General features: G+C 40.4%; 1 protein-coding gene across 1 annotated transcript; it reads left to right on the plus strand.

The window, feature by feature from the left end:
- On the plus strand, positions 1-26,469 carry fam20b (FAM20B glycosaminoglycan xylosylkinase). The gene is made up of 9 exons (XM_061737843.1): positions 1-164; positions 10,503-10,824; positions 10,942-11,189; positions 11,689-11,775; positions 11,879-11,988; positions 16,718-16,889; positions 20,344-20,535; positions 25,142-25,201; positions 25,311-26,469. The coding sequence occupies exons 2-9, from the start codon at positions 10,696-10,698 to the stop codon at positions 25,540-25,542; spliced, it is 1,230 nt and encodes a 409-aa protein (XP_061593827.1). The 5' UTR covers positions 1-164; positions 10,503-10,695; the 3' UTR covers positions 25,543-26,469.
- The last annotated feature ends 236 nt before the right edge of the window (positions 26,470-26,705 follow it).

Below are 26,705 nucleotides of genomic sequence, written 5' to 3' on the forward strand. Positions count from 1 at the left end.
TGGACACGGCAGATCAGTGAAAACAACCGAGCAGGGCGGAGAAAAGCTCCAGCGAGGGGACCGGGGAACATGAAACAGGCTTTTAGCACTCAGACTAACTACAGTATTTAATCTGGACATCAAAGGACTGCTGAGACCACTGGGACTGGACATGTGGCCATAAGGTGAGTGAGCCAGCGAACAACAGACGACCTGCTGCAGCTAAAGCATGATTCATGGTTAAGCGTTAAATCGACGCAGAGCCTACGGCGTAGGGTACGCGGCGACGCGCACCGCTACGCCGTAAGTTCTGCGTCGACTAGTAAATCGACCTTACAGAGCTAGCAGGCTGCAAGGTGCTCAGCGGGGTTTCTGCTAGCTCATCTGAGCAAGATGCACCATGTTCGGGGAGATTTCGGTCCCTATTGGGAAAATTCCGTGGGCGTAAGCATCGTAGAAGACGAGGTTTCAGTGGTTTCAGGCGTGTTTTCGGTGTGACAGACGAGGCCGGTTGTGCTGCTGGTGATGAAAGAGGGATTGTTTCAGGAGCCTAAGTGGCTCAAACCACGCTCATCAACCTAAATAGGCAATATTTAATGCGTTTTTTTATTTCTTATCTCAGGCCTGGTTTCGTTTCCCAGACTGATAGCAGCAGTTGTCAGCCCCAGCTGCTGCAGACATGTGGCAGGTACCAGACAGGTAAACGTGGCAGCTGCTGGCAGCAACGCCCCGAGGATCAGGTCATTAATGATGCTCTTATAGTAATGGTAACCCTTATACAGGACTGTCTCAGAAAATTTGAATATTGTGATAAAGTTCTTTATTTTCTGTTATGCAATTACAAAAACAAAAATTTCATACATTCTGGATTCATTACAAATCAACTGAAATATTGCAAGCCTTTTATTATTTTAATATTGCTGATTACGGTTTACAGTTTAAGATTGAGATTCCCAGAATATTGTAATTTTTTGAGATAGGATATTTGAGTTTTCTTAAGCTGTAAGCCATGATCAGCAATATTAAAATAATAAAAGGCTTGCAATATTTCAGTTGATTTGTAATGAATCCAGAATGTATGACATTTTGCATTACAGAAAATAAAGGACTTTATCACAATATTCTAATTTTCTGAGACAGTCCTGTAGTCCATGGACCAGATACCAGCACCACTCACGGTGACAACACCTGCTTATAGTTTTTGAAAATATCCATGTCTGTAGACAGTACTCGAGTTGTAAAATAAAATCAGGGAGGATGGTGGATTTTATCATATGGGGACAGATAATTTGTGCTGATTACAAATAATATAATGGATTACAAATAATAGCAGTGACCAAAACACCTGCAGAAATACTGCAGGAATGACATAGCAGCAGTTAAATGCAGCCTTCTGTAAGCTTTACATATCCACTGGGCTTACATCAAATACATCAAAACACAAAAATAATGAACAGTTTTCTGAACTTATCAATATGATTCTGTCCTTCACAGGATAAGTAAAATGGATCACTGCAAAAACTCAAAATCTTAACAAGAATATTTGTCTTACTTCTAGTTAAAATGTCTCATTTTAGTAAAAAAAATCTCATTACACTTAAAACAAGACTCATCACTGTAAAAAAAAAAAAAACAATTTTCACCTGTTTCAAGTAGCTTTTCACTTAAAATAAGTAGAAAAATGAACAAGATTTTTTTGCTTGTAATGAGAAGATAAATCTGGCAGATTTTTCTACTTATTTCTTAATAAGAAGTTATTTTTCTGGTGTTATTTTTCTGGTGATGACTCTAAATGTTGAAATAGCAGTAATACCACATTCATTGATGAAATGACATAAGGGATGGAAAGGGGGGATGATTTTGACCGTTTTTATTTCAGGGGGGATGCCATCCCCCCTCAACTCGAGTACTGTCTGTATATGATATTTTGGTATGATAACCCTTCCTGAGTGGCAGCTGTCTTAGTTATCAGCTCATGATAAAATTACATTTTAGATGCTGGTGCATATCCTGGTTTAGACTCATGTACAGGATATCTGTCAATGTTTCACAATATTGTCTTTGGTATCATTTTAAAGGGGACCTTTTAAAGCATTCATTCAAACTAAGATGTGAATCTTTCTGACCAACATAGAGGTCACTGCAGCTCTTTAAACTATAAACACATTTTTACACACACCTTTTATCCCTGTGTCATCTTGGAACAACAGAGACACAAAATACAAAAACTGGAATACTCACAGGACCATAATGATTCAGGAAATGTATAATATACCCCATACTATATCATTGTTGCAGGTCATTGTGAGCCTTAAACTAGAAGAGCATCATTAGGCTCCTATGAAACTATAACAGCCACTGGGCTAATGTCACAAACTGGTCTTTATCATGCACATACAGGACATAAAGGACATAACAATGAGATAAGGAACCAGCTTAGTTTTATAAACAACATTATAAACATAATATTGTAAAACAATGTGTCAAGATCTGATCATAGTTAGGCTATAGGCAGGCAAGTTCTGTGTGTACTTAAGATAGTGTTAAGAAGGTTAACCAAGTACAGAATCATCACACAATGTCACTCAAACTATGATACAGCTGCCCCTCAGGAAGGGTAATCATACCAAAATATTATTTACAGACATGGATATTTTCAAAAATCATAAGTAAATTTAGTCACCTTGAGTGGTACTGACAAGTGAAATGTTGGGCTCTGGCCCCTGGACTAATCCCTTCATCCATGAGATGCTGCACGTTTCCAAGAGAGAAGTGCTGATGTTGTTGTCCAGCAGGTCATCACTGGAAACGGGAGTCCACATGAAGACAGTAGTTTGTCTTCTTGTCTTTACAGGAGAAACTGGCTTATTGAGGTTTGCCCCTACAGTATTAGTGGACAACATGTAAAACCAAACACCGTGGCAAGTAAGGAAAGCTTTACGGTTTGACACAAGTTGGGTGTTCTGGTGTGTTTCTGGATGTTAATAGATCAGGTTCATGTAGGGTTGCCACCTTTCAGAAATAGAAATAAGGGATGCCCCGATTTCAGCAGCGCAGATGCCAAAAAAAAGGGACATCCACAAAACTTCTAAAATATCATAGAAATGTATTTATTTTATATGAAAAAACAAAATGCCTTGATTTAAAGTTTAAAGTGCTTTAATAGCATTGAACATGCATGACTGTACAGACAGCCAACCATATAGCAACTGAACTAGCCTCCTATGCTACGTACGTCCACATCAGCCAAGATGTAGAATATAGCCTACAAAAAATTTGAATATGGTGTAAAAGTTAATTTATTTCAATAATTCAACTTAAAATGTGAAACTAATATATTACATACTAGTCTCATTACATGCAAAGCAAGATATTTTAGGCCTTTATTTGTTATAATTTTGATGATTTGAATTGTTTATTGATTTCATAAAATATTCACATTTTAGATTTTTTTATTTGGGGTTTTCATAAACTGTGAGCCATAATCACCAAAATTATATCAAATAAAGGTTTGAAATATCTCACTTTGCATGTAGTGGAAAATAATATATTTGTTTCACCTTTAGTTGAATTTACTGAAACGAATGAAGTTTTGCAATATATTCAAATTTTCCGACCTTCACCTGTATATTATGACATCAATAAATAAGAGCATAATATGTGTCCGTATTGGTTCAATACGGAACGCAACTTTTAATTCACAATTACGTAACAATTCCGTATTTAAAGGGACGGGTGGCAACCCTGGGTACATGCAACCCATGGCCACAAACAAATAGTTATCTCCTTGGGGGATGTTCATACTGCTGTTTTATTTTGATGAAGGGGAAAGACACTAGCATTATCAAGAAAAAACAGCTTTTCACATTTCTTTGGTACCAAACTCATTGACAACCAATGCTCCAGGTGCAGGAACTTGGTTAGCATTAGTGGGCATTTTGCAGTGACTCATCATTCACACCAGGATAGTCGGGGCTGGTCTGTTTGTTTGGGGACTGCCACTAAATGTCACACCTTTTGTTAAGCTTGGTTGATTTTTAACCTGTACCTTTTGAAAGGGGACCAGACGGCTCTGGTGGGAAAGTGTCCTTAATCATTTTTACAGGTTTGCTTTAAGAGAAACAGAGAAATGAAGACTGCCTGTCTAGCCATCGTAACTCTTTTACTCCCTGATGCTGGCTCTTCTGAATGTGACTGATGTCCAGATCACAGTACCAACAGACCCAGACAAAACTGTCTCTGGACACCATTACATAGACACACAACCAGTCATAGAAATGAAACGTGATGTAGGCAAAGTGACAACATGACTATTATCAATAAAAATACACTCAAAATGATGGGTAGCAGTGAATGATCACCAGAGGATGATTTAAAAACGTGTCTCAAGGTTTTATTCATAATTTTACCACCTAGCAAAGCTGTCCCATCGGGGTTGCTTTGGAGCGTTCTGTGCTGGTGGAAATCACGGCGAGTGGGAGGTTTACCAGAATTGTTTAATGAGAGTTGACTGACCAGGCTAAATAAAAAGATAAAAACATGCCACAACTAGGCAATCTTAAAATACACTGCTGTCCAAAAAAGTCAAACACTAATAGTTCGTTGGACCGCCTTTAGCTTCGACTATGACGTGCATTCACTGTGGGATCATTACGATAAACTGCTGCAATGTCACATTTTTTTTCCATCCAGAGTTGCATTAATTGTTCACAGATCTTGTACTGATTATGGGTGAGTCAGACTGCGACACAAAGTCTTCTTCAGCACATCCCAAAGCAGGGATGGGCAACTTTGGTCCTTGAGGGCCGCTGTCCTGCATGTTTAAGTTGTTTCCCTGCTCCAACACACTTGATTCCAATTAGTGGTAATCGTCAACAGGAAGACATTTAAAAACAGTGGGAAAAGTGGCCCTAGAGGACTGGAGTTGCCCATCCCTGTCCCAAAGATACTCAATGAGGTCACTGAAAGGACTTTGGTGTGAATTTTGAGTCCGATGAGTCATCCTGGAAAATTCCCACGCCATCAGGAAGGAAAAGAAAACACTGATGGAATAACCTGGGGCCTCATTTATAAATAGGGGTGGGTATTGGGAAGGACCTCACGATACGATACGCATCACGATACTTGAGCCACGATACGATACACATTGCGATATCCCGATTATGCAATATCCCGATTATTATATTCTACATAGTTCACCGAAAAATGTAAAAATGCATTACACATCTTTAAATCCAAGTTGTATATATGTACATCAGATGATAGTGATGGATCTTAAAATCCGAGTTGCACGTTCATCAGATTATAGTGACAATTCATGGAACAAACTGAGTCAAAACAATGTTTTATTATAACTATACAAGCTAAAGTTACAACATATTTGTATATGTTTTTCATATTATTTACATATATATGAAATTAACATTAAATTTAGTATGAGGTTGCTTTAATTATGTGGCAAATGATAATAAACACAAGAAAGATGGAACTAAAACCAAGGACAGGCACAGTGATCAGTCAGTATAGATATAAATCCATGAATAAATAAACCTCTGTCCATTATTTTTCATTTTTTAAGGACAGGCAATTGTGTTATATAAAAAATAAATTATAAAATGAAATAAAACGTGAAATAAAACCTGAGCTCAGTGCAGGGCCCTCCCAGGGTTGGTAGAGAGTGGCAATGCCCAGGACTGTTAGGTAGGAGCACTGGGTGATATAATGGGAAAAAAATCGGGGATAAAAAATATAAAAAAAAAACAAAAACAAAAAAAAATATATATATATATATATATATATATATATATATATATATAAAAAAAAAAATCGATATTCAAATTTTGAATATCGATATTGAATCGGCTGGAAAAGTATCGCGATATATTCCCATATCGATATTTTTGCCCACCCCTATTTATAAAGCTTGCTTCCGCACAAAACAGGGCTTGAAAGATGCGCAAGCCACCTCCTACGCAAAGGTTGGGATTTAAAAAGAAAAAACTAACCGAAAAAAGTGTGTATCTCTACGCCAACCCTGACCCTCGCGCACGAACAGTCTGAAGATATGGGGAACTGGCGACGCAGGCGGTGAGGTGGTGAAATGAAGCCAGATTCATGTCATACTCTTGATGTCATCATATATCAGACTTATAATATAATAGCGCTGATCGTGTCCCTCTGTGTTTGAAGCACAGCGCCAGTCAGGACTCTGGGGCTGCTGCTGCTGCAGGACACGCCGTGCCGGGAACCTCCTCTTCACCCACCGCTTCCAACCATAGAGTGACTGAGGACAGAATAAATGAGTGCCGGGCCACTCTACGGAGCCCCTAAAGGGACACAGATTTTTTTTATATATATAATGAGTTTTACGCGCGTGCGCAAGCCTAAATTATGGTTCCGCGTTAAAACGACGCAGAGCCTACGCCGTAGGGTATGCGGCGATGCGCACCTACGCCGTAGGCTCTGCATTGGTGTAACGCAGAACCATAAATCAGCCTTAAAGGTTTCACGCGCGCACATAAAACTCATTTTTTATATATATATATATATATATATATATATATATATATAAAAAAAATCTGTGTCCCTTTAGGGGCTCCGTACCTCTTGGCCTCCACCTTCAAATCACACCACTTCTTTTTCTTCTGCACCATCTGTCCGTGGCACTCACTCCGTTTAGCGCAGCAACGACAGGCAAATTCACCTGTGCAACCTTCCAGCTGGACTGTGATTTATAAAGCGAACATTGCGTGCGAGTGTGCATGCACACGGTTTTATAAATCCGGATTTTTTTTTGCGCCCGCCATTTTCGGCTTTTGGGTTTACGTGCACTTTTAGTATGCTACACACTCTCTTATAAATGAGGCCCCTGGTCTTCAGTATAATCAGTCAGGTGATCCCATTCTTTGGGCTCATAAAGTTGTTGAACCTGACCAACTGGAGCAACCCGAGATCACGGCACTGCCCCAGAGTCTTGTACCCTAGACACTAGGTTTGATGGGTGCATGCCTTCATCCACCATTTCTAGACTCATTCAAATCTTCATGTTCCCTAACAAATTAGAGCCTTTTTTCCTCACTGACAAGTGTGTACTGCCACAGCTACAAAGTGGGGCTTCACATTCTGCGTGTGAAAATGCTCTTACTTTAATTATTAAACATAGTAGTGAGTTCTACTGTTGATTTTTTTTTTTTTTTTGTGATCACCAAACGCGATCATTCTGACCATTTGTTTTCCCCGAAGATGACGGTTGCTCTCTATCCTTCCAGCTATTGAAAATGCGTTGAACAGTTCTTGTCCCAGTTTTGGTAGCTTCAGCAATCTCGTTAGGTGTTTTTACTTTGCCTGATACATGTCTATAATTTGACCCGCCTGAAACTGATTAACATCTACTCCGCGACCAAAGGATGTCTTCAGACACAGCTGTTTAAGAAATGAAAAGCTTCTCACTGCATCATATAGGGTTAAATAATGTGTTGCCAGCTGAAACATAATCATCTCTGCAGTAATTGTTCAATGTGAGGATCTTGCCTACTTGTTTAGTTAAAGGAGCATGAGGCAAGAATAAGAAATGAGACTCATTAGCGCCACGTCGACCGTCGGGGTTCCTGCAGCCAACAGCGAAGCCGGCACGGGAGCGCCGTTCAAATCAAGCTCTAAATATGACTTACAATGTTATCTTACGTGGTCAGTAGGAAATGAGCCATGTCAGCATCTGTTTTCAGTCCCAATTCAAGTTGAAGCTGCCTCCATGACTCAAACGCGTATCCAATGTTTACTCGTGCACCGCCGAGAACGTGCATGCAGCGTCATGTGACGTCACCTCCGCAGGACAGCGCGGGAAATTCCGGTCCGGAATTGCAGCACATTTTGCAGCACACAGCCTGTTCAAGGCAACGGAGAGATACAATAGAGGGCTCATTCTTTTTGGTTTGGAACGCTTCATCTGACATTATTACTAGAAAACTTAAAACGTATACACATTTTTTCATAAATCCTGCCTCAATCCTGCCTCATGCTCCTTTAAAATCCTGTTGATTTTTTTTTTTTTTTTTTTAATTTGGACAGGCAGGGTATCCTCCCAGAGGTTAAAGGGTTAAACACAGATTTGTGTTTGCTGCAAAGTGAAACATTCAAACAGTAATCAGAAGTTGAACTATATTGGTGGTTTGTTAATCTGTCAAAAACACCCCTGCATCTAGCAGGGGTAACGTGGCTTTTCCCTCTTAAAGGTGAAGTAGGTGCAGCCGGGCCAGTCATCCACACAGAGGAAGTTACTTCTGGTGGTACTGCCCCACGAAGTCATGCACAAATAAGATATGTCATAAGTTATGTCTTCGTTATCTGGACGATCTGATGCTTTGACGAGAGTTGTAATTTGTAACACTGGAAATAATTATTAAACTCTCTCAAGAGGATCGCTCAACACAAAGTGTAGCCAGAGCATCAGTACAGTCAGTTTGCCGAAGCAAGTGGGACATATGTGTAGAAGAGCCAAACTTAAGCCATCGTTAACGCCTAAACAACAGGAAACAAGGTTATTGGAAAGATAAGCAGTCATGGACGGTATATACTCTGAGGAAAGTCTTTATTCAGTAATTAATATAAGAAAAGTCATATAATACCAGAACTGTTGTTTAGGGCAAATCCAATGAAAGGCTTGAGGTAGGGATGTTAATAATTAATCGATTTTCGATTAATTGCCGTTATGAAATTACCCGATTAAAATTAACGATTACAATTAATCTATTTATTTTTTTTTTTTTTTTTTTCGTTTAATTTCACTAGCTGGTATTACGCCCGGACCACATTTAATGCGACACAACACGCGCACAGAAGAAAGAGACGGCGGATATGTTTGGTTTTAGTAATATCATGCTCAGGCAATGAGTCTGCAATGGCCCAGACGGGAGACACATGTAGCTCAGTGCTTAACTTTTATTTTTAATCCACTCTATATTCTTCTGGTTTTTGTGCTCCCCTAAAGCCTGAATTATGGTTCCGCCTTAAATCGACGCAGAGCCGCCGCCGTAGCCTACAGCGTAGGCTCTGCGTTGTTGTAACGCGGAACCATAAATCAGCCTTCACCCGGTACATACATAGGTTTCTCTAAACATCTGTCCCCGCTACAGTTTTAACTAAAAGAAAATGTGCTCCAATACAGCAGGTCTCATAATTTTTTTTTGAACACTGCCAAAACTCTAACTTAAAACGTAACTAGAACTTAAAATGTGCTTGACACAAATGACACTATTATGGCTGCTGCTACTACTAATAGCCTTGAAGTGCACTTTATATTATATTCCTTGTGGTACAAAAATGTCTTTTTGTTACTTTTGTATCAAATAAATATTTGATTAAGGAATACATTAAAATGTCCTTTGTATTTTATATAAGCAAAAAAAATTATGTTTGTATCTCAGATGGGGGAAAAACGCCGCTTATCAACTAATCGATGATCGATCGATAAGGTTATCAACTATCAATTAATGAAATAATCGATAATTTGCATCCCTAGCTTGAGGATGACTGGCTGAAGCATAAAAAGACACGTTAACAGTCCTTGATGATGGAGGGTTACGTGCTGTTAAAGGACGAGCAGGGATGGCAGCTCTTAAGTAAATGCACAGAGAGAAAGGTGTCCAAAAGGTCATTCTTTCAGCTGAAAGTGTTTTGAATGATGAAGTTAGTTGCCAGGCTGATGATGCATCTTGCGATAAAGCAACGCTGTTTAACATGTGTAATATTTATTTCAGTATTAAAACTCCTGTAGGTTAGCATGCAAAGTTTAACGACCAGTTCCAAAAACTTTCTAGCACTCTGATTTATCAGACCACAGAAAGGTTTTTTTTGTTTTTTTTTTAACTTTTACCTCAGTTAACCTTTTCCCAGGTAAGTGGGCAGTATTTTTGTACATCGCAGTGCAAAAACTCCTTGACTTGTTCAAAGACTCGTTCTGTTAAGGCTATAGGGATGTCTCTTTGAGATAAAAACAGAAAGGTACTTGACTCTTAAACCTAATTGAATGAAATCCTTGCTAAATCTTTGCACACATCTATGTGGGACAGTATTTTTATTAATCTAGCTCCTCTTGCCCTCAACTGTTTTAGGCTATTTTTAAAAATGAATATGTTATTTATTTTTAGTTTTAACCTCCTAAGACCTGCTGTGCAAATATGTGGACGTCACATGTTGAGTTGTCTGTATCATTATATTTCATTTCTAAAGACCCAAAGCAACGAGAAGAAAAAAATGTACCTGGTCTTTGGAGGTTCAAACACTTTTTAACCACACAGTTTAGATAATTTTCAGAGGATTCCCCTTTTTCTTCTTTTTTTCCTCATATAAATACATTTGTATGCGGGGCAGACTTCAGCTGAGCTGCAGAACTGGGCCATCCTCTACCCTTGGGGAGGTTTGGGGTGGTAACAATCAATCAGTTTTTTCCACCCGTGTTAATGACAGTTCAACTGTCCTGAATTCTTCCTCTTGTCTGTTCTGTCATCCCCACACCCACCGTGCAGGTGACGGCTTGTTTATCCACATCGTAGCTCCAGGCTGAAGTCGCCGAGCACCCCTGTCGTCCCAAAGAGTTTTGTTCCTGAGGTGCAGGAGGCGTTGAGCTGCAGGGGCCATGCATCACGGGTGAGGGGGATTCGCTGCAGGGGACACACACAACAACGGGTGAGGAGGGGATCGGGGCCGGTCAGTGTGGAGATGAAGCTCAAACAGCGCATGGTGGTGCTGTGTGCCGTGCTCCTCCTGCTGGGCCTGGCCAAGATCTTCCTGCTGGATGGAGGTGAAGGGACCGCAGCCAGCCGGCGGGACCTCAGGGCCTTCCGCAAGGTGAGCGCCACCATGCTACTTTCAAGCGTTGCGTGAAAACAGGATGGAGAACATGTACGCCATTTATGAGACATGTTTATTTAAGTTCACGCAGTGTTGCTACTGGACTTTTAACAGATGGAGGCCAGTCTTCCTCTGTCGCGTGGAGCTCGCCTCACACACACCCTCCAGTCTCCGTGGGAGATAGCGAGCCAGTGGGTGGGTCCCAGAGAAGTGTACCCCGAGGAGACCCCCGAGATGGCTGCAGTCCTCACCGCGCTGAGCACAGCCAGGATAGAGCGTGCTGACGTAGGCTACAAGGGCACGCAGCTCAAAGCCCTGCTGGTGCTGGACGGAGGGCAGAAAGTTGTCTTCAAACCCAAGAGGTCTGACTTTTTAAAAACGGGATTTAACATTTTAACACTGCAAAAACTCAAAATCTTAACAAGAATATTTGTCTTATTTCTAGTTAAAATGTCTAATTTTTAGTCAAAAAGAATCTCATTACACTTAAAACAAGACTCATCACTGGAAAAAACAACAATTTTCACGTGTTTCAAGTAGATTTTCACTTAATATAAGTAGAAAAATCTGCCAGTGGAACAAGATTATTTTGCTTGTAATGAGAAGATAAATCTTGTCCCACTGGCAGATTTTTCTACTTATTTCAAGTGAAAATTTACTGAAACAGGTGAAAATTGTCAAATAACAAGTTATTTTTCTGGTAATGACTCTTGTTTTAAGTTCTAATGAGATTTACTGACTAAAAATGAGACATTTTAACTAGAAATAAGACAAATATTCCTGGTAATATTTTGGGTTTTTGCAGTGAAATTTCAGCTTGACTGCGATTTAACCGCTTTGTTTTTGTATTTTCTCCATCAGATACAAGAGAGACTACGTAGTTGAAGGAGAGCCATACGCTGGTTACGACAGACACAATGCAGAGGTTGCTGCTTTTCACTTGGACAGGTGCCTAAGCATCACTGTTTATTTTTCCACCCTCTCTGATCTGTCAGTGTACAAACTCTTGGAGCTTGTAATCCACTCATATTCTGTCCCGGGATCTCTGCAGGATCCTGGGTTTCAGGAGAGCACCTCTGGTGGTAGGTCGATACGTCAACCTGCGAACTGAGATCAAACCTGTGGCCAATGATCAGCTCCTGAGCACTTTCCTCACGCAGGGTGAGTGTTTGCCTTCCCCTTGTCTTTTCTCACTCTTCAAAAGAAAACTTCTAGCAATAAGTAGATAGGTTTAGTAATAACAGAGTAACTGAATCCAGTTTCTTTTTCATTCTGAGGTGTGTTTTTACTTTCTCTTGACTCTCACTCTCTGTCAGACTCTCTTGTATTTATCCGTCTGTCACGTTCAACACGGTAAAACAGGACATAATCTGTCAAGCCCCGTTTGCTGAAGGTGTGGCTCTGTTTGCCCTGTAACCTTGTCACAATAAAGAACTCATGCAAGCTCACCGTTAGATCCATAATTTGCATTGAATGGTCCACTTGTATGCTTTTTCTCCTTCAGAAAGCAAAAGGAGAAATAATAAAGACTGTAGTTCATGTGGTCATAACACGAGACACAAGTGTGTAACACTGACCTGTTTAGGTTATTAGATACGAAATGCAATATTTTCATTGGCTTAAGATGGCTCTTTTAAGATTTTTAAAGTCGGAGTAAGATTTCATTTAAGTAGGAACTTTTCTTTAGACCATTTTAACTACTACTTTTTAATCCACATTCTAATACTGAATTTTTTCATCAGATATTGTTTATCAGATCTTCAAACCAAATTAACACGTATTTCATGGTTTGATCTTATCAAATTTGAGAACTGAGTTTCTTTATCTTCTTTTCTTTTTAAACAGGTGCATTTCTTTGCTTGGTTGTGGTTATTCCGTTACTAAAAAGAACTGTTTGAATGAATGGACCACTCATACTAAAAATTTAGAAATTATTCATGCTCTTTCACTCATACAGTGGAGCAAAAAAGTATTTAGTCAGCCACCAATTGTTGTCCCATTTAAAAAGATGAGGGAGGCTTGTAATTTCCACCATAGGTTCACATCAACTATGAGAGACAGAATGGGGGGAAATAATCCAGGAAATCACATTGTAGGATTTTTACTGAATGAATTGGTAAATTCCTGGGTTAAATAAGTATTTGGTCACCTACAAACAAGCAAGATTTCTGGCTTTCACAGACCTGTAACTTCTTCTTTAAGAGGCTCCTCTGTCCTCCACTCGTTACCTGTATTAATGGCATCAGTTTTAACTGGTTATCAGTATAAAAGACACCTGTCCACAACCTCAAACAGTCACACTCCAAACTCCACTATGGCCAAGACCAAAGGACGTGAGAAACAAAATTGTAGACCTGCACCAGGCTGGGAAGACTGAATCTGCAATAGGTAAGTAGCTTGGTGTGAAGAAATCAACTGTGGGAGCAATTATTAGAAAATGGAAGACGTACAAGACACTGATAATCTCCCTCCATCTGGGGCTCCACCAAGATCTCACCCCATGGGGTAAAAATATCACAAGAATGGTGAGTAAAGATTCGAGAACCACACGGGGGACCTAGTGAATGACCTGCAGAGAGCTGGGACCAAACTAAGGGCCAATCCCAATACCCCCTACCTTCTACCACTAGCCCTCCCTCACTACCACTACCCCTTAAAAAGAAGCCACAGATTTTAGGGCACTTGAAATCTTCCCAGGGTCCTGTCCCAATACTCCCCCTACTCCTACTTTCAGCACCACCCCTAAAATCAGGAAGCTAAGAGCCAGATGCTGTTTTAATTCCAGCTGTAGCGCTGTTAATATGCCACTGTATTAAGTTTTAATATTTTTTCAGGCATAAAAGTAACCGTTAAGATCCACAACCTGGGCTCAGTTTATCCAAATAACGCCTGTTAAGAAATTTGATCTGATGTTTTCGGCGATGAGAAGAGCCGCCGGTCTGGGGAGCAGCAGCAGCCGGAGTACAGACGTGATCGCCAGGTCAACCTGGGTCGTCCCGGGGAGAAACCTGCAGCTCTGTGGAGAATTACCGCTGGCTGAAATAAATCATTTAGGAAGATAAATGTTGGTTTAATAGATGAAATCTTAACAGTTGTAGCTACGCCTGTTAAGAAATTTGCTCCGAAAATTTCTGGGATTTCTGCCTGCCGGCTCCGGAGCTGATTTATGGTTCCGCGTTAAATCGACGCAGAGCATACGGCATAGGGTACGGCCTACGGCGCGCGTCGCTGCGTAACCTACGCCGTAAGCTCTGCGTTGGTGTAACACAGAACCATAAATCAGCCTTTATTCTGGCGAGGGTTTAAAAAAACTTTGCCATGGGCAAACAAGTGATTATGTACATTCACTGAGTGAATATTATGAAAGTAATCAAATGTAATCAAAACGCATTTTTATGCAGAAACTAACTCAAAATATTGATTTTATTCACTAAAAAATAAGAAATGTCCGCCATGTTTTTTTTTTATTCAGTCCGCAAATGACGACGAAAAGCATTCTGGGAAATTTTTCGGGCCCTAGATCAGCTAGTGAGCATCCGAAATCCCTCGATCCGACAGATTCATAGCCACTACACTTTTTTTCTCCACTACCCCTAGGTGGAAAGAGGAATTGGGACACCACTACCCTCACGGGAACGCGCAACATTTTTAGAACAAAGGTTCCATCAGTAACACCCTACGCCGCCAGGGACTCAGATCCTGCAGAGCCAGACGTGTCTCCCTGCTTCAGCCAGTACATGTCCAGGCCCGTCTGGAGTTTGCTAGAGAGCATTTGGATGATGCAGAAGAAGATTGGGACAACGTTATATGGTCGGATGAAAACAAAATAGAACTTTTTGGTAGAAACACAACTTGTCGTGTTTGGAGGAGAAAGAAAGCTGAGTTGCATCCAAAGACACTATACCTACTGTGAAGCACGGGGGTGGAAACATCATGGTTTGGGGATGTTTTTCTGCAAAGGGACCAGGACGACTGATCAGTGTAGGGAAAGAATGAATGGGGCCATGTATCGTGAGATTTTGAGTGAAAACCTCCTTCCATCAGCAAGAGCATTGAAGATGAAACGTGGCTGCGTCTTTCAGCATGACAATGATCCTCAACACACCGCCCGGGCAACGAAGTAGCGGCTTTGTAAGAAACATTTCAAGGTCCAGGAGTGACCTACCCAGTCTCTAGATCTCAACCCCATAGAAAATCTTTGCAGGGAGTTGAGAGTCCGTGTTGCCCAGCGACTGCCCCAAACCATCACTGCTCTAGAGGAGATCTGCATGGAGGAACGGACCAAAATACCAGCAACAGTGTGTGAAAACCTTGTGAAGATTTACAGAAAACGTTTTACCTCTGTCATTGCCAACAAAGGGTATATAACAAAGTATTGAGATGAACTTTTGTTATTGACCAAATATTTTCCACTATAATTTGCAAATCCATTTAAAAATCACACAATGTGATTTTCTGGATTTGTTTTTTTTTTTTTTTTTTTCATTTGATAGTTGATATACCTGTGATGAAAATTACAGGCTTCTCTCATCTTCTAAGTGGGAGAACTTGCACAACTGGGATCTGACTAAAATACTTTTTTGCCCTGCTGTACTTTTTTTTTCTCTTTTTTTTTAAAATTTCGGTTAAGATAGTCTGAATTTTGAATGAATGGGCTGATGCCTGGTTACTCCTGCGTGTTGGTAAGGTGGATAAAAGGATGGATTGAGGCCACTGTGCTTGTAAGTAACCACCAGAGCTTTTCTGGCCATCCTCATTAATCATGCCTTTCATTTTGTTCTGCATGCCTTTCCACATCAGTTCAGTCGAGCGCTGATGGACTCTGATCAAGAGAATATGATCAAAAGACATTTTTTTTTCCCCCACACCAAAAGATCTCAATACTTAATCAATGTGACATTTTAGTTTTTCCTTTGTACAAATTTAAAGAAGTCTGGGGGGAGTTTCCCATGCAGGTTGATAAACAAAAAAATATATAAAAAGTTAGCAGTGGAATACAAAGTATGCTGAGTGGGCGTTGATACCTGTTAACGGTCAACGCATAACATGAGTCCGAGTAAGTGACCCAAGGTGCCTTTACCATAACTGAACATGACTCACCTCTGTAACAGCCAGTTGTGGTTTACAGAGGTTGGATAAAGGAAAACCCACCACCACAGTGATACAAGTAAATACGCACATGAGACATTTTCAGAGGTGGGTTTCTTTCATAATGGTAAACTTCAGGTCATTGATTAATGCTGGTGGAAAAGACAAACACCCACCAATAAATATTTTTGTGCAGGAAGCTTCACATCACCTTTAATGGGCCAGAGCTTTCCCAATCAGACATCTTGAAATACCTTCTACTATTATTATTTATTTATTTATATATCTTTATTTATTTATTTATATATATATATATATATATATATATATATATATATATATATATATATATATATATATATATATGTATACAGTACAGACCAAACGTTTGGACACACCTTCTCATTCAAACAAATGGGGAAGTTTGTGTGTGTGTGTGTGTGTGTGTGTGTGTGTGTGTGTGTGTGTGTGTGTATATGTATATATATATATGTATATGTATATATATATATATATATATATATATAATATATATATACACACACACAGGCACACACGTACATTTTTCCAAGAACATTGTGTACTTGATCTTAGTGGTAGTGATGTTACATCAAGTCTGAGTCAGTATTTGTGGTTAAGTTTTAGTGTCAGAGTTTGCCCCTTTTATTTGCAATTGTTACAGCAATGTTAACCGGGGGGGTTTCCCACTTAAGAATCTCTTAGACTGTTTTTGAATACACTGTCTGGATGTTTTATGGTTAAATGGATTTACAGTCATCTTTTTCATTCTTCCTCTCTTTAGGTAATAACACTTGTTTCTATGGAAAGTGTTACTACTGTCGGGAGACGGAGCCAGCGTGTGCAGAGGCAGAAATAATGGAGGGGTCACTAACCCTTTGGCTGCCAGACGTCTGGCCGTTGCAGAAACACAGACACCCCTGGGGTCGCACATACAGAGAAGGGAAACTGGCCAGGTGAGTATTGAGCATGCAGTGACTGCAAAACCATTTTTTTTCTTTGTTTTTGCTCTTCTGAGGTTTATTTTGAAGGCTGCATATGTTGCCTTGTTGATATTGTATGTCAAAAGCCTTACCGAAGTGACACTCCATCTACTCCTGTGTTCTTTATGACACTTCCTAACAGATCAGGATAAAATCTGTAACTTGTTTTGTTAATAAAGGCTGTGCTGCCTGTAAATGTTGACGTAAAGAAAATAAGGTCCGACTCAAAGTTGATCACATTTTTTGGAAAGCTTAGTTGAAGTTCACTCGCTACATCCTGACCTGTAACATCCTGTCTTACTACATGTAGAAAGCTTAAAGATCTCAAAAAGCAACACATGATGCTATGATCTATATAAATTTAAGAACAGATGACCAAGTCAATAACATCTGTCAGTCTGGAAAAGGTTACAGAGCCATTTCAGAGGTTTTGGGACTCCAGGGAACCACCAATATCCACAAGTGGAGAAAACATGGAACAGTGGTGAACCTCCCAACGAGAGTATTTAGTCATTATTTTTAAAACACATCAATATTGAAAAGTCAGAAAATCAAAGCTCAGCTCAAAAGGAAAACCAGTGAGTTCATTACTATTGCAACAACACGTCATCAGTAGGATAAAACTAACCTGTTTCACACGACAATCTCTCTGGTGGATCTGGTTCTGTCTGGGGGGGTTCTGGTTGTACTGCGGTCATTCCTACACTCCCCATAGGAATTAATAGGTTTTGCCAGAGCTCAGAGAGAGAGAGGTGGGCTCCCCAGCTCTCTGTAAGTCTTAAACAGGGATCTGCACAAAAGATCATTGTGTTTTATTTGAAAAGGTAAAATGTGGCCAGACACCGTAAAAACATGTCTGTCTGTTTTCATAATTTCTCATGATGAGTCCCCCACGTCAGTTCAATGAAGTTTGGAGTAGAGAAAGGCGAGGCATGGGCTGTGGCGTATGTGTTTCTGGGTGGCTCTATGTTGCCTCCATGATTTAGGGCATGGCTGTGTGGGTTGCTGTGGGTTATTTGGGAGGAAAAAGGGAAAAGACACCAAGAATCAATTGTGAGGTTGGCTAATTGTGGCAAAACTGCGATAGAGAGTCGTATCCTGGCTCCCCTTCCCTCTAGGGGAGAGGGGAGATGGTGGCAGACAAATGTAGTTTCTATGTATTTTTGTCTGTGTTCACATCTATACGTGTGTGTATGGACGTCTTGTACCCAGAATGCCGCATCCAAAGATGTTCTGAGATGACTGTGATTAAACCTGCACTTTTTCATGAGCCATATTTGATTTTCTTGACAGTGAGGAAAAAGAATAAGAACATTGATTATAATGAATGAAAATTAAACAGAGTACGGCATTCAAATCAGTCCTTTGAAAGATATATGCAATTGCTGTTATTGCCTCCCACACAACTCACTCTCCCATTGACTTGTTTTTTATTTATATATATATATATATATATATATATATATATATATATATATATATATATAGCAATGATCTGTCTCAGCTTGTCTGCAGGCATGTTTAAGATCACAAGTATTGTCATTCAGTAAAGGATCAGAGAGTGCTGAATTACCTTTCCTGCTCTGAGGAGCAACAGAGTCCAGTTTCACAGCTCAGTCAAAGAAGGTGGCCAGCTCATCAACACAGTTCACCGTCATTGAGGACAAAGAGAAAAGTTTCTTTTTAAAAAGTTAGAAAAACCACCGTGGACACGGAGGAACCTCCAAGTGGGTTTCAGTGGGGACGGTACACAGGAAACAGGGTCACAGGAAACGTTTGTCTTAAAGAGCTAGAAATGGAACCGGGAGCTGTGAAGGGAGGATTTTAGCACCATAGCTGCTCCCTTGGTGGCACAAGAGAAACTGGGATGTCAAAGTTGAGAAGTCCTTCAGCAAGAAGGTCTTGTTTGCTAGTGATGTAACACTGATCGAAGCCAAATGAAGAATTTGGTTCTCTCTTGGTAAACGGTAATCATAACGAGCTATAGAAGTCGAGGAAAACCTTTCCAGCCACATATTTCACAAATCATCCTTTTTAAAAAAAACAAAGTGTAATATGAATAAATGACAAGCTGATTTTTGCAGTCGATGTTACCTCTTGAAGGAGATGGTCCACTTGGACTACATGAGTGAGAATGAACATATCCAAATTATTATGATCGTTTTTTGACCTATAGACATTTGCTGAACTTTGTGCCAGACGTTTCTTGGCAGGCATGTGGAAGTTGGCATTACATCAAAACAAAGTGAAAGTGCAGAAATGTCCCCAGAAACAGAAGCGGCCCCATTCTCTGCCAATCATGTTCCAGTATTGTCTCACAAATATTAGATTTTTGCTGTTGTTGGTACTAATGACTCATGCTGGATAGAATCTGGTGTACATGTGGGTCGTCCCCGAGGTCTTGTAGTGTCACATGAAAGTGAAGCAAAGAACATGAGCCTCCAAATCAGATCTTTGCCATATCAGAACTGAAGAGCGTAGCTGGTAATGTCAATGTTGCCTTCAAGTGGCTTCAATCAATTAAAACATTTCTAAACCACACCAGTAGTGTGAATGCTTAATGGGTGTGCTCGGTAAAAGTAATGTGAAACTGTAATTGTTTGCTCTCAGCTGAAGCACAGCTGTCTGCCAGAACAGCTTAAAAGAAAGGAAACCACATTTTTACAGTAAATGGATTCACATCTAATTTTTGTGTCTTATTACCCATTTTTTTGTTTTATTCAAGTTACAAATATATTTTTTTGGATTTTTCTCTGGGAATGATCTAAATTGTTCCCTTTTTAAGTAAAGCGTACCAGTAGTTTGGACCAGGACTGTGCATGTCAGCGCATCTGCATTTATGTTGTTGCCATATTCAAATAGAGCCGTCGTTCCTCATCTTTTAAATCCTGATTTTCCAGCATGGCGTTACTCTTTTTGTTGTATTTTTTCTGCTTTATTAAAGTTGCTTAGGGAGGATATATTAAGGTGAATATTCTGGATAAATAATGCTTACACGTGGACAGAAAAGCACCGATCAGCGCATCGCACCAGCCTCTTCAGATATAATTTCCCTTCTTCAAGATAATTTACTCTGGCTGGTCACTAAATATTAAGGAAAACTGAAATTAAGGAATTAATTAAAAGCAAGTTTTGGAGTTCTGGGACTGAAATGAAGCTTCCCGCTGAGTAATTATAACGTAATCAAGCTTTCAGTGGGAAAATGTAATGTCAAACAAGTGTTGACATAAATGTTGTGAGTTGAAACATCAACAATGGGAGGACTTGGCATCATCTCCCTGATCGTGTAAATACACTTCACCTGCATGATCTTATCTTCTGTACGTTTATTTAAGGGCCATTGGTTTTGTGTTTGCCCATCCATGACCATTTGCTCATGGGCATGTGAAGCATATTTTGAGATTTCATCTGTGTTTTTGTTATTCAGGTGGGAGTACGATGAAAGCTACTGCGACGCGGTGAAGAAAATGCCCCCGTACGATGCGGGGCCAAGGCTACTGGATGTTATTGACACTGCTGTTTTCGATTATCTCATTGGGAATGCTGATCGACATCACTATGAGAGTTTCCAGGATGACGGCGGCGCCAGCATGCTCATACTGCTCGACAATGCAAAAAGGTAAATGGCAGCGTGAAGGCATCAAAGTCAAGTCTCCCTGCAGCTTTAACATGAGTGAAGACAAATAAATCAGCCGGAGCCACTTACTGGAAATGTCTATATTTTACACTTTCCATTAACATTGTGATTTTTTTTTTTTTTTTTTTATATATTAAGCTCACATTTCCATCTTATTTTCAGGTTCAGTTGGTTTCTTTTCATGTTTTCTAGCATTTGCCTTCTTTTCAAGAACTTCCTTATCACCAGTGAAACTACTTCACAACTGACTCATGACGAACTACCACCCCCGGGAACTTAAAACAAATCAAAACTTAATGCTGGAAATTTTTCAACAAACACTTTGTGGGATGATGTTAGGTTTGGTGATAAATAAACCTTTTGAAGGGAATTAAGTGTGTGTGTGCATGTGCATGCGTTTTTTTCAGATCCTTATGTCAGGAAGAGACCAACTCTTGGATTCAGATAAAAGTCTGAGCTTCTTGCCAGCTACCAGACAGTCTCATAGTTGTAGCATTATGCTCTGATGTCAAACTGAACCAAAAACAAGTCCCACTGACTTAGTTTTAGGTTGTTTCCAATTGGGAAAGAAATTCCCTCAGACGAGCTGCTGTCTTAAAGAAGCAGAATACGCTCTTCTTGAATGGGAAGCTGATTTATGAGAAACGTGTTCAAGGTACAGCTGATGCCCCCTGCTTGCACATCCTCTTTGTGAGTAAGAGCAGAGTGGGGGTTGAAGCACCCCTGACATTTCACAAAGGGAAGCAAAGGGGGCTGAATTGGCACATTTCTGTCAAAGGTTGGAGTAAATCATGTCTGGAGATTTGCAAGAAGTTTGAAAATATACTACAAAATGCTCAGACTTCACACCTCCAGAATCACGACTCTGAAAACATGAAGTTGCACTTGCTTTGAACTAGCCACAAATGAGAGGTGTGCATCATTGTGAAGGTGGGGACGATGGTACGAGCGCCCCCACATCCAGCAGCAGAGGATGCACATTTCAGTTTGCAAACCATTGTAGAAAATAGGCATGCAGCAATCCAATATGTGGGAAAGTGCAGCTTTAATTATATAAAGACCATTTCCTCCTAAAACAAAATACAGTTGGGTCACTGGGCAGCGCAGTGAACACCAGTTTCTCCCAGACGCCTGGTGCCTGGGCGATAGCTGCTACAAACACTGGGAGAGCTTAGTGCTAATACTCCAGAGATGTCAGTGTTACAGAAATACTCACTCACTCTGCAGCAAAAACTCAGTTTCCCTCCACCAAAGTTTTTTTTTTTTTTTTAACAGTGCCTCACCCTTCACAGATGATAGATGTTTCCTCTTATCAGTCTCTTTTCAGAATGTAAAATCTTTTTAAGCTATAAAATAAACAAATAAATGCTTCTTGAATGAATCGCCTACTCCACCTTGAAGTGGGAACACTGCAGCGCAGCACACCGCTCCTAACAACATGACTGCTAGCGGCAGCTTTACACGCTTTGTGCACGGATGAAGTGCAACTGCTACATGAGGACTGTAGCCTAACTCAAACCTACGTTGAACCCTTCAACCTCTGACAGGGTGGGACCTGTTTTTGGATTACTTAGTGTAATATTTACATATTTTAAGATTATCCAGTTGCTGCCTGGCTGACCCCCCCCCCCCCCCCCCCCCCCATGAAATTTGATATTTCATGGTTTGCATTAATGGGCGTGACCTAATGGCTCAACAGCGCCCCCTAGAGAACTTTGTGCCTCAAGCCCCACAATACGGTTTGACGTACATGCACGAAAATTGGTACACACCTGTATCATGTCGCAACCATATTTGATAGTTCCTACTTTCTGCCATAACTGTTGAATGGTTTAATATAAAGAGTCGTGGGTGATGTCATCGGACTTGGTTTTGAGTCCTTGCACATAATTGGTGCAAATTAGCCCTGCCTCTTTTTCTTATTGGTCAATATTTAATAGTCCCTATTCTCTGCTGTAACTTTTGAACGGGTTGTGATAAAGACATGTGGGTGGTGTCATCGGATTCGGTATTGAGTCCTTGACCTTCATTGGCCTGAATTAGCCCCGCCCCTTCTTCTGATTGGTGAATATTTGATAGTTCCTATTTTCTACCATAATTTGAATACTTTGATAGAGAGTCGTGGCTGGTTTCATCCGCTAAATGTCCAGCCCTGAAGAATCTACATGCAAGTCATACAAGCTTCCACTGCAGCCTGAACATGCACAAGAGTGCGAGGGCCCGATCAACGCTGCTTGCAGTTTTAATATGTATTTATTTTTTCAACCTATGCACTGGTATGGAACTGGCTCTATTATCGGGATGACTGTTCATATGCCTTTCTTTGTACCTTGTGCCGGAGTATACCGCTAAAGGGCACATTGGGGAAAAATGAAAATGGAGAAAAAAAGAGTGTTTTCTTAATATTAAAAGAAACGATAATGTTTATGAACGGTTTTAAAGACTACAAATCAAGGACAATGTATATCTGCTCACATCTGCATTGCATCCTTTATACATCTATATTTGATTCCGGAGAATGCGCTAAGCCGATGTTCCACACCAATGCAGGATTCATCAGACAGCCTTCATGAGTTGAGATGATCACAAGAAACCTGTGCACCAAAGAGGGATCATTGCTCGAGAAAGGCCTCAGCCCAACTTGGCGATAAATCTGTGAGCAGCAATACTTGAAATGTCTTACTAACTATAGCTATGAAAATTTGTAGTTCCAGAGCCAAAAAACCTTACTGTACTGAGATTGGTGCATGATTGGTGGACCTTATCTCACCCTCCTTTCACTCCTTCATTTTCAGGAAAAAAGTAAGAAATCTTACTAATATTAACTCCTATTTCTATTTTTGGCCTGGCATAATTTCTCCAAATCCAAACCACTGACTACATCTAGCTGCCTCATCTGACATTTCATTTTCACTCTGTTCCGCAATAATGCAACTGGTGATCTAGCTATGACACCCCTGCATCCCACTTCTATTGGAGAAATCCTATCTTTCCATCCTCCCTGCTCAGCTTCTGACCCTAACTCTGTGTACCTCAGCTTTTCCCTTTCATAGGTCTCCACTGAGTCTTTCCAGGGAATGTCAGAGTAAAGTATACTATTTGCTGACTAACTGATTATAAGACTGTATCAGGTCTTTAACTAGTTACTAGTACATATGCTACTTAATGTGAAATGATCTCAAACTATACTTGCATTTCCCAATCAATAGCAGCTCCTGAAACATATGTATAATTAAAAGCAAGTATATTTTCAATGCTTTCAGAACCGATGGTAGTGGCTGTCTCTGTGTTGATAGATGACAATATATATATATATATATATATATATATATATATATATATATATATATATATATATATATATATATATATATATTATTTTTTTATTTTTTTTAATTACTTAATTTCTTTTCACCTGCAATGTATTAAAAAGAAAAAGATGACAAGGGGGCTAGAAAGTAAGTGAAAGACCATTTTAATTATGTTACTTCAACCATGTAAAGCCAACAGCAGCCAACAGGTGACTGTAATGATCATTATACAACAGTAGTATCCATTATAGGCTGAGTCTTTGAAAGACGACAGAGACTTTCACTTAATAAAATGGCATTCAATATCACAGATTGCCACTGCCGTACACTGGGCCATTGTGATGTGTTGCCAAAGTGTTGTATTTAGGGCCCGAGCACTTACAGTGCGAAGGCCCTATTGTATCTGTAGGAATGTTTCTTTTTTTTTTTAATTCTTTCTTTCTTCTGACGAAAGGAGGGCCTTTTTGCTCTTGGCGCCATCGCCGAAACCGAACAGGAAGTCGGCCATTTTGAACATTTTGAATTAATTGTCGTCATTTTGGCAAAATTTATGCCATTTCTTCAGCCGCTTCAGAGCCCGAACCGTAACTTGCACCCAGGTGTGTTATACATCAAAATATGCGTCTCCATCCTGCGACGACGCGCATTACTTTTCTCTTTCAAAAGCTTTACCGTGGCGACGCTAGACGCCAAAAAGTGCGCCCCCCCCCCCCCCTTCATGTGATTGGTCCATATTTGATAGTTCCCCAAAAGTCACCAAATTTTGCATGCAAGCCAGGCCTGGCGGTAAATTTGATATTTCATGGTTTGCATTAATGGGCGTGGCCTAACGGCTCAACAGCGCCCTCTACAAAAGTTTTCTCTGCCATGACCTTTGAATGGTTTGACATAGAGAGTTGTGGGTGGTGTCATCGGACTCGGTTTTGAGTACTTGACCTTCATTGGTGCAAATTAGCCCCGCCCCTTCTTCTGATTGGTCGATATTTCATAGTTCCTATTTTCGGCCATAACTTTTGAATGGTTTGACATAAAGAGTCGTGGGTGGTGTCATCGTACTTAGTTTTCAGTCCTTGACCTTAATTGGTGCAAATTGCACGCGCGGATTTTCCTGAGTGGGGTGCAGCACAGACTTGTGACATTTATTGTGCCTCTTCGCACTTCTTGCTGCTAAAATCAACAGATGTGTTTTGTTAGCTTTCTGCAGATTTAATCTGTGGCAGCTCTCTGGCTTTATATGTTTTAATTTATAATCTGTTGATTTTCTTTTTCTTTTGCAGCTTTGGGAACGCGGCTCTGGATGAACGAAGCATCTTGGCACCACTCTATCAGTGCTGCATGTAAGTTGGGAACTTTTCCAATATCGGCTCTTCCTCTGAGGTTTTTTTTGGGGTTTTTTCAAAAGGTTTTATCTTCATTTTGCATAATTTTTTTTCTTTTGTCTGGCAGGATTCGTGTGTCCACTTGGAACAGGTTAAACTTGCTAAAGGGTGGAGCTCTGAGTTCAGCTATGCGGCAAGCTCTGGCGTTCGACCCCATTTCTCCAGTCCTGGCTGAACCACATCTCGCAGCCCTGGATAGGCGTCTATCTGGAATCATGGCCACCGTGAAGCAGTGCATGGAGGCGCAGGGGCCAGACAACACTCTTATAGAGGACCGAATGAACCTTCCACACCCTTAGAAACTGAGTGTGAGATTACACAGCCTCCCTGGCCTTGACCAGGTACTAAACCAAACGGATCAGCCCCACCACCAGGAATATATGAATCATTGTGGTGGACCAAAGACGGTGGATTTCATAATCCCTTGTCCAAACATTGTTGCTCTGTGAAGACCGGAGTAGTGAATGGAAAGGTAACACAGGAATGTAGCTGTATAAACTTCCTCTCAGGACCATTTTCAATCAAGAACCAAGTCTGCTGTAAGAACTGTCTGACTTTTACAGCTGGGGTCAGCAAAACTGTGGCCCTGTGCCAAATCCTCCCCCGATGTCACGCTTTCCTGCAAGACTCAGCTGAGGAGGAAGGATGGCGGTCATAGAGATGAGCACACTTTCAAATGGGAAATTTCAAATGAGCCACCCACGTCTCAGATACAGACGCTGCCATCAGGCTTTCTGTTTCAGGCTCTTTTGGAAGGTCAAGTCCGAGAAACTAAAAAGCTGCTTTCGGTCGAATGAACGAGAAATTAACATTTATTTTGGAGCCAAAAACTTTTCATTTCCTTGAACTGAGATTTAACCTTTGAAAGAGAAAAACTGAGATATCTGCAGAGATATACTGTCCTCAGCGTTGCATCGGTGTAAATATTTAACTAAGTAGTGACATAGAATTATGAAATGACAGAGTATAACTTTGTGGGTAATAATATAAAGTGTGTGTGTGTGTGTGTGTGTGTGTGTGTGTGTGTGTGTGTGTGTGTGTGTGTGTGTGTGTGTGTGTGTGTGTGTGTGTGTGTGTGTGTGTGTGTGTGTGTGTGTGTGTGTGGAGGAACCAGTGCCATACTGTGCTCTCATTAGGAACGCTACTGATGTGACTGACTTGAAGTGTAGATGGAACAGAGGTTTGGTGTGTGGGTCCTTCTTCAGCATTAAACTCTGATCTGTTTATTTTTGGTTTCTCTCAGTCATATTTTCACCACTTAAAAGCACAAGGCCTCTCCGCGATATGAACATGAACTCCAGCGTTCAGACTGGAAGGGGCTTTCATTTTTCTTCTGTTATCGTTTTGGATGGATGGTTTTAGTCAGATTTGATCTGAGATGTGTCACGGGTCATATCAGCCGCACACACCACCTTCAGTTACCATGTTGTTTATGATAATTAGTTTTAGTTTTCACATTATC

The sequence above is a fragment of the Cololabis saira genome, chromosome 13, assembly GCF_033807715.1.
Source record: "Cololabis saira isolate AMF1-May2022 chromosome 13, fColSai1.1, whole genome shotgun sequence".
In the NCBI taxonomy this organism is placed as follows: Eukaryota; Metazoa; Chordata; class Actinopteri; order Beloniformes; family Belonidae; genus Cololabis; species Cololabis saira.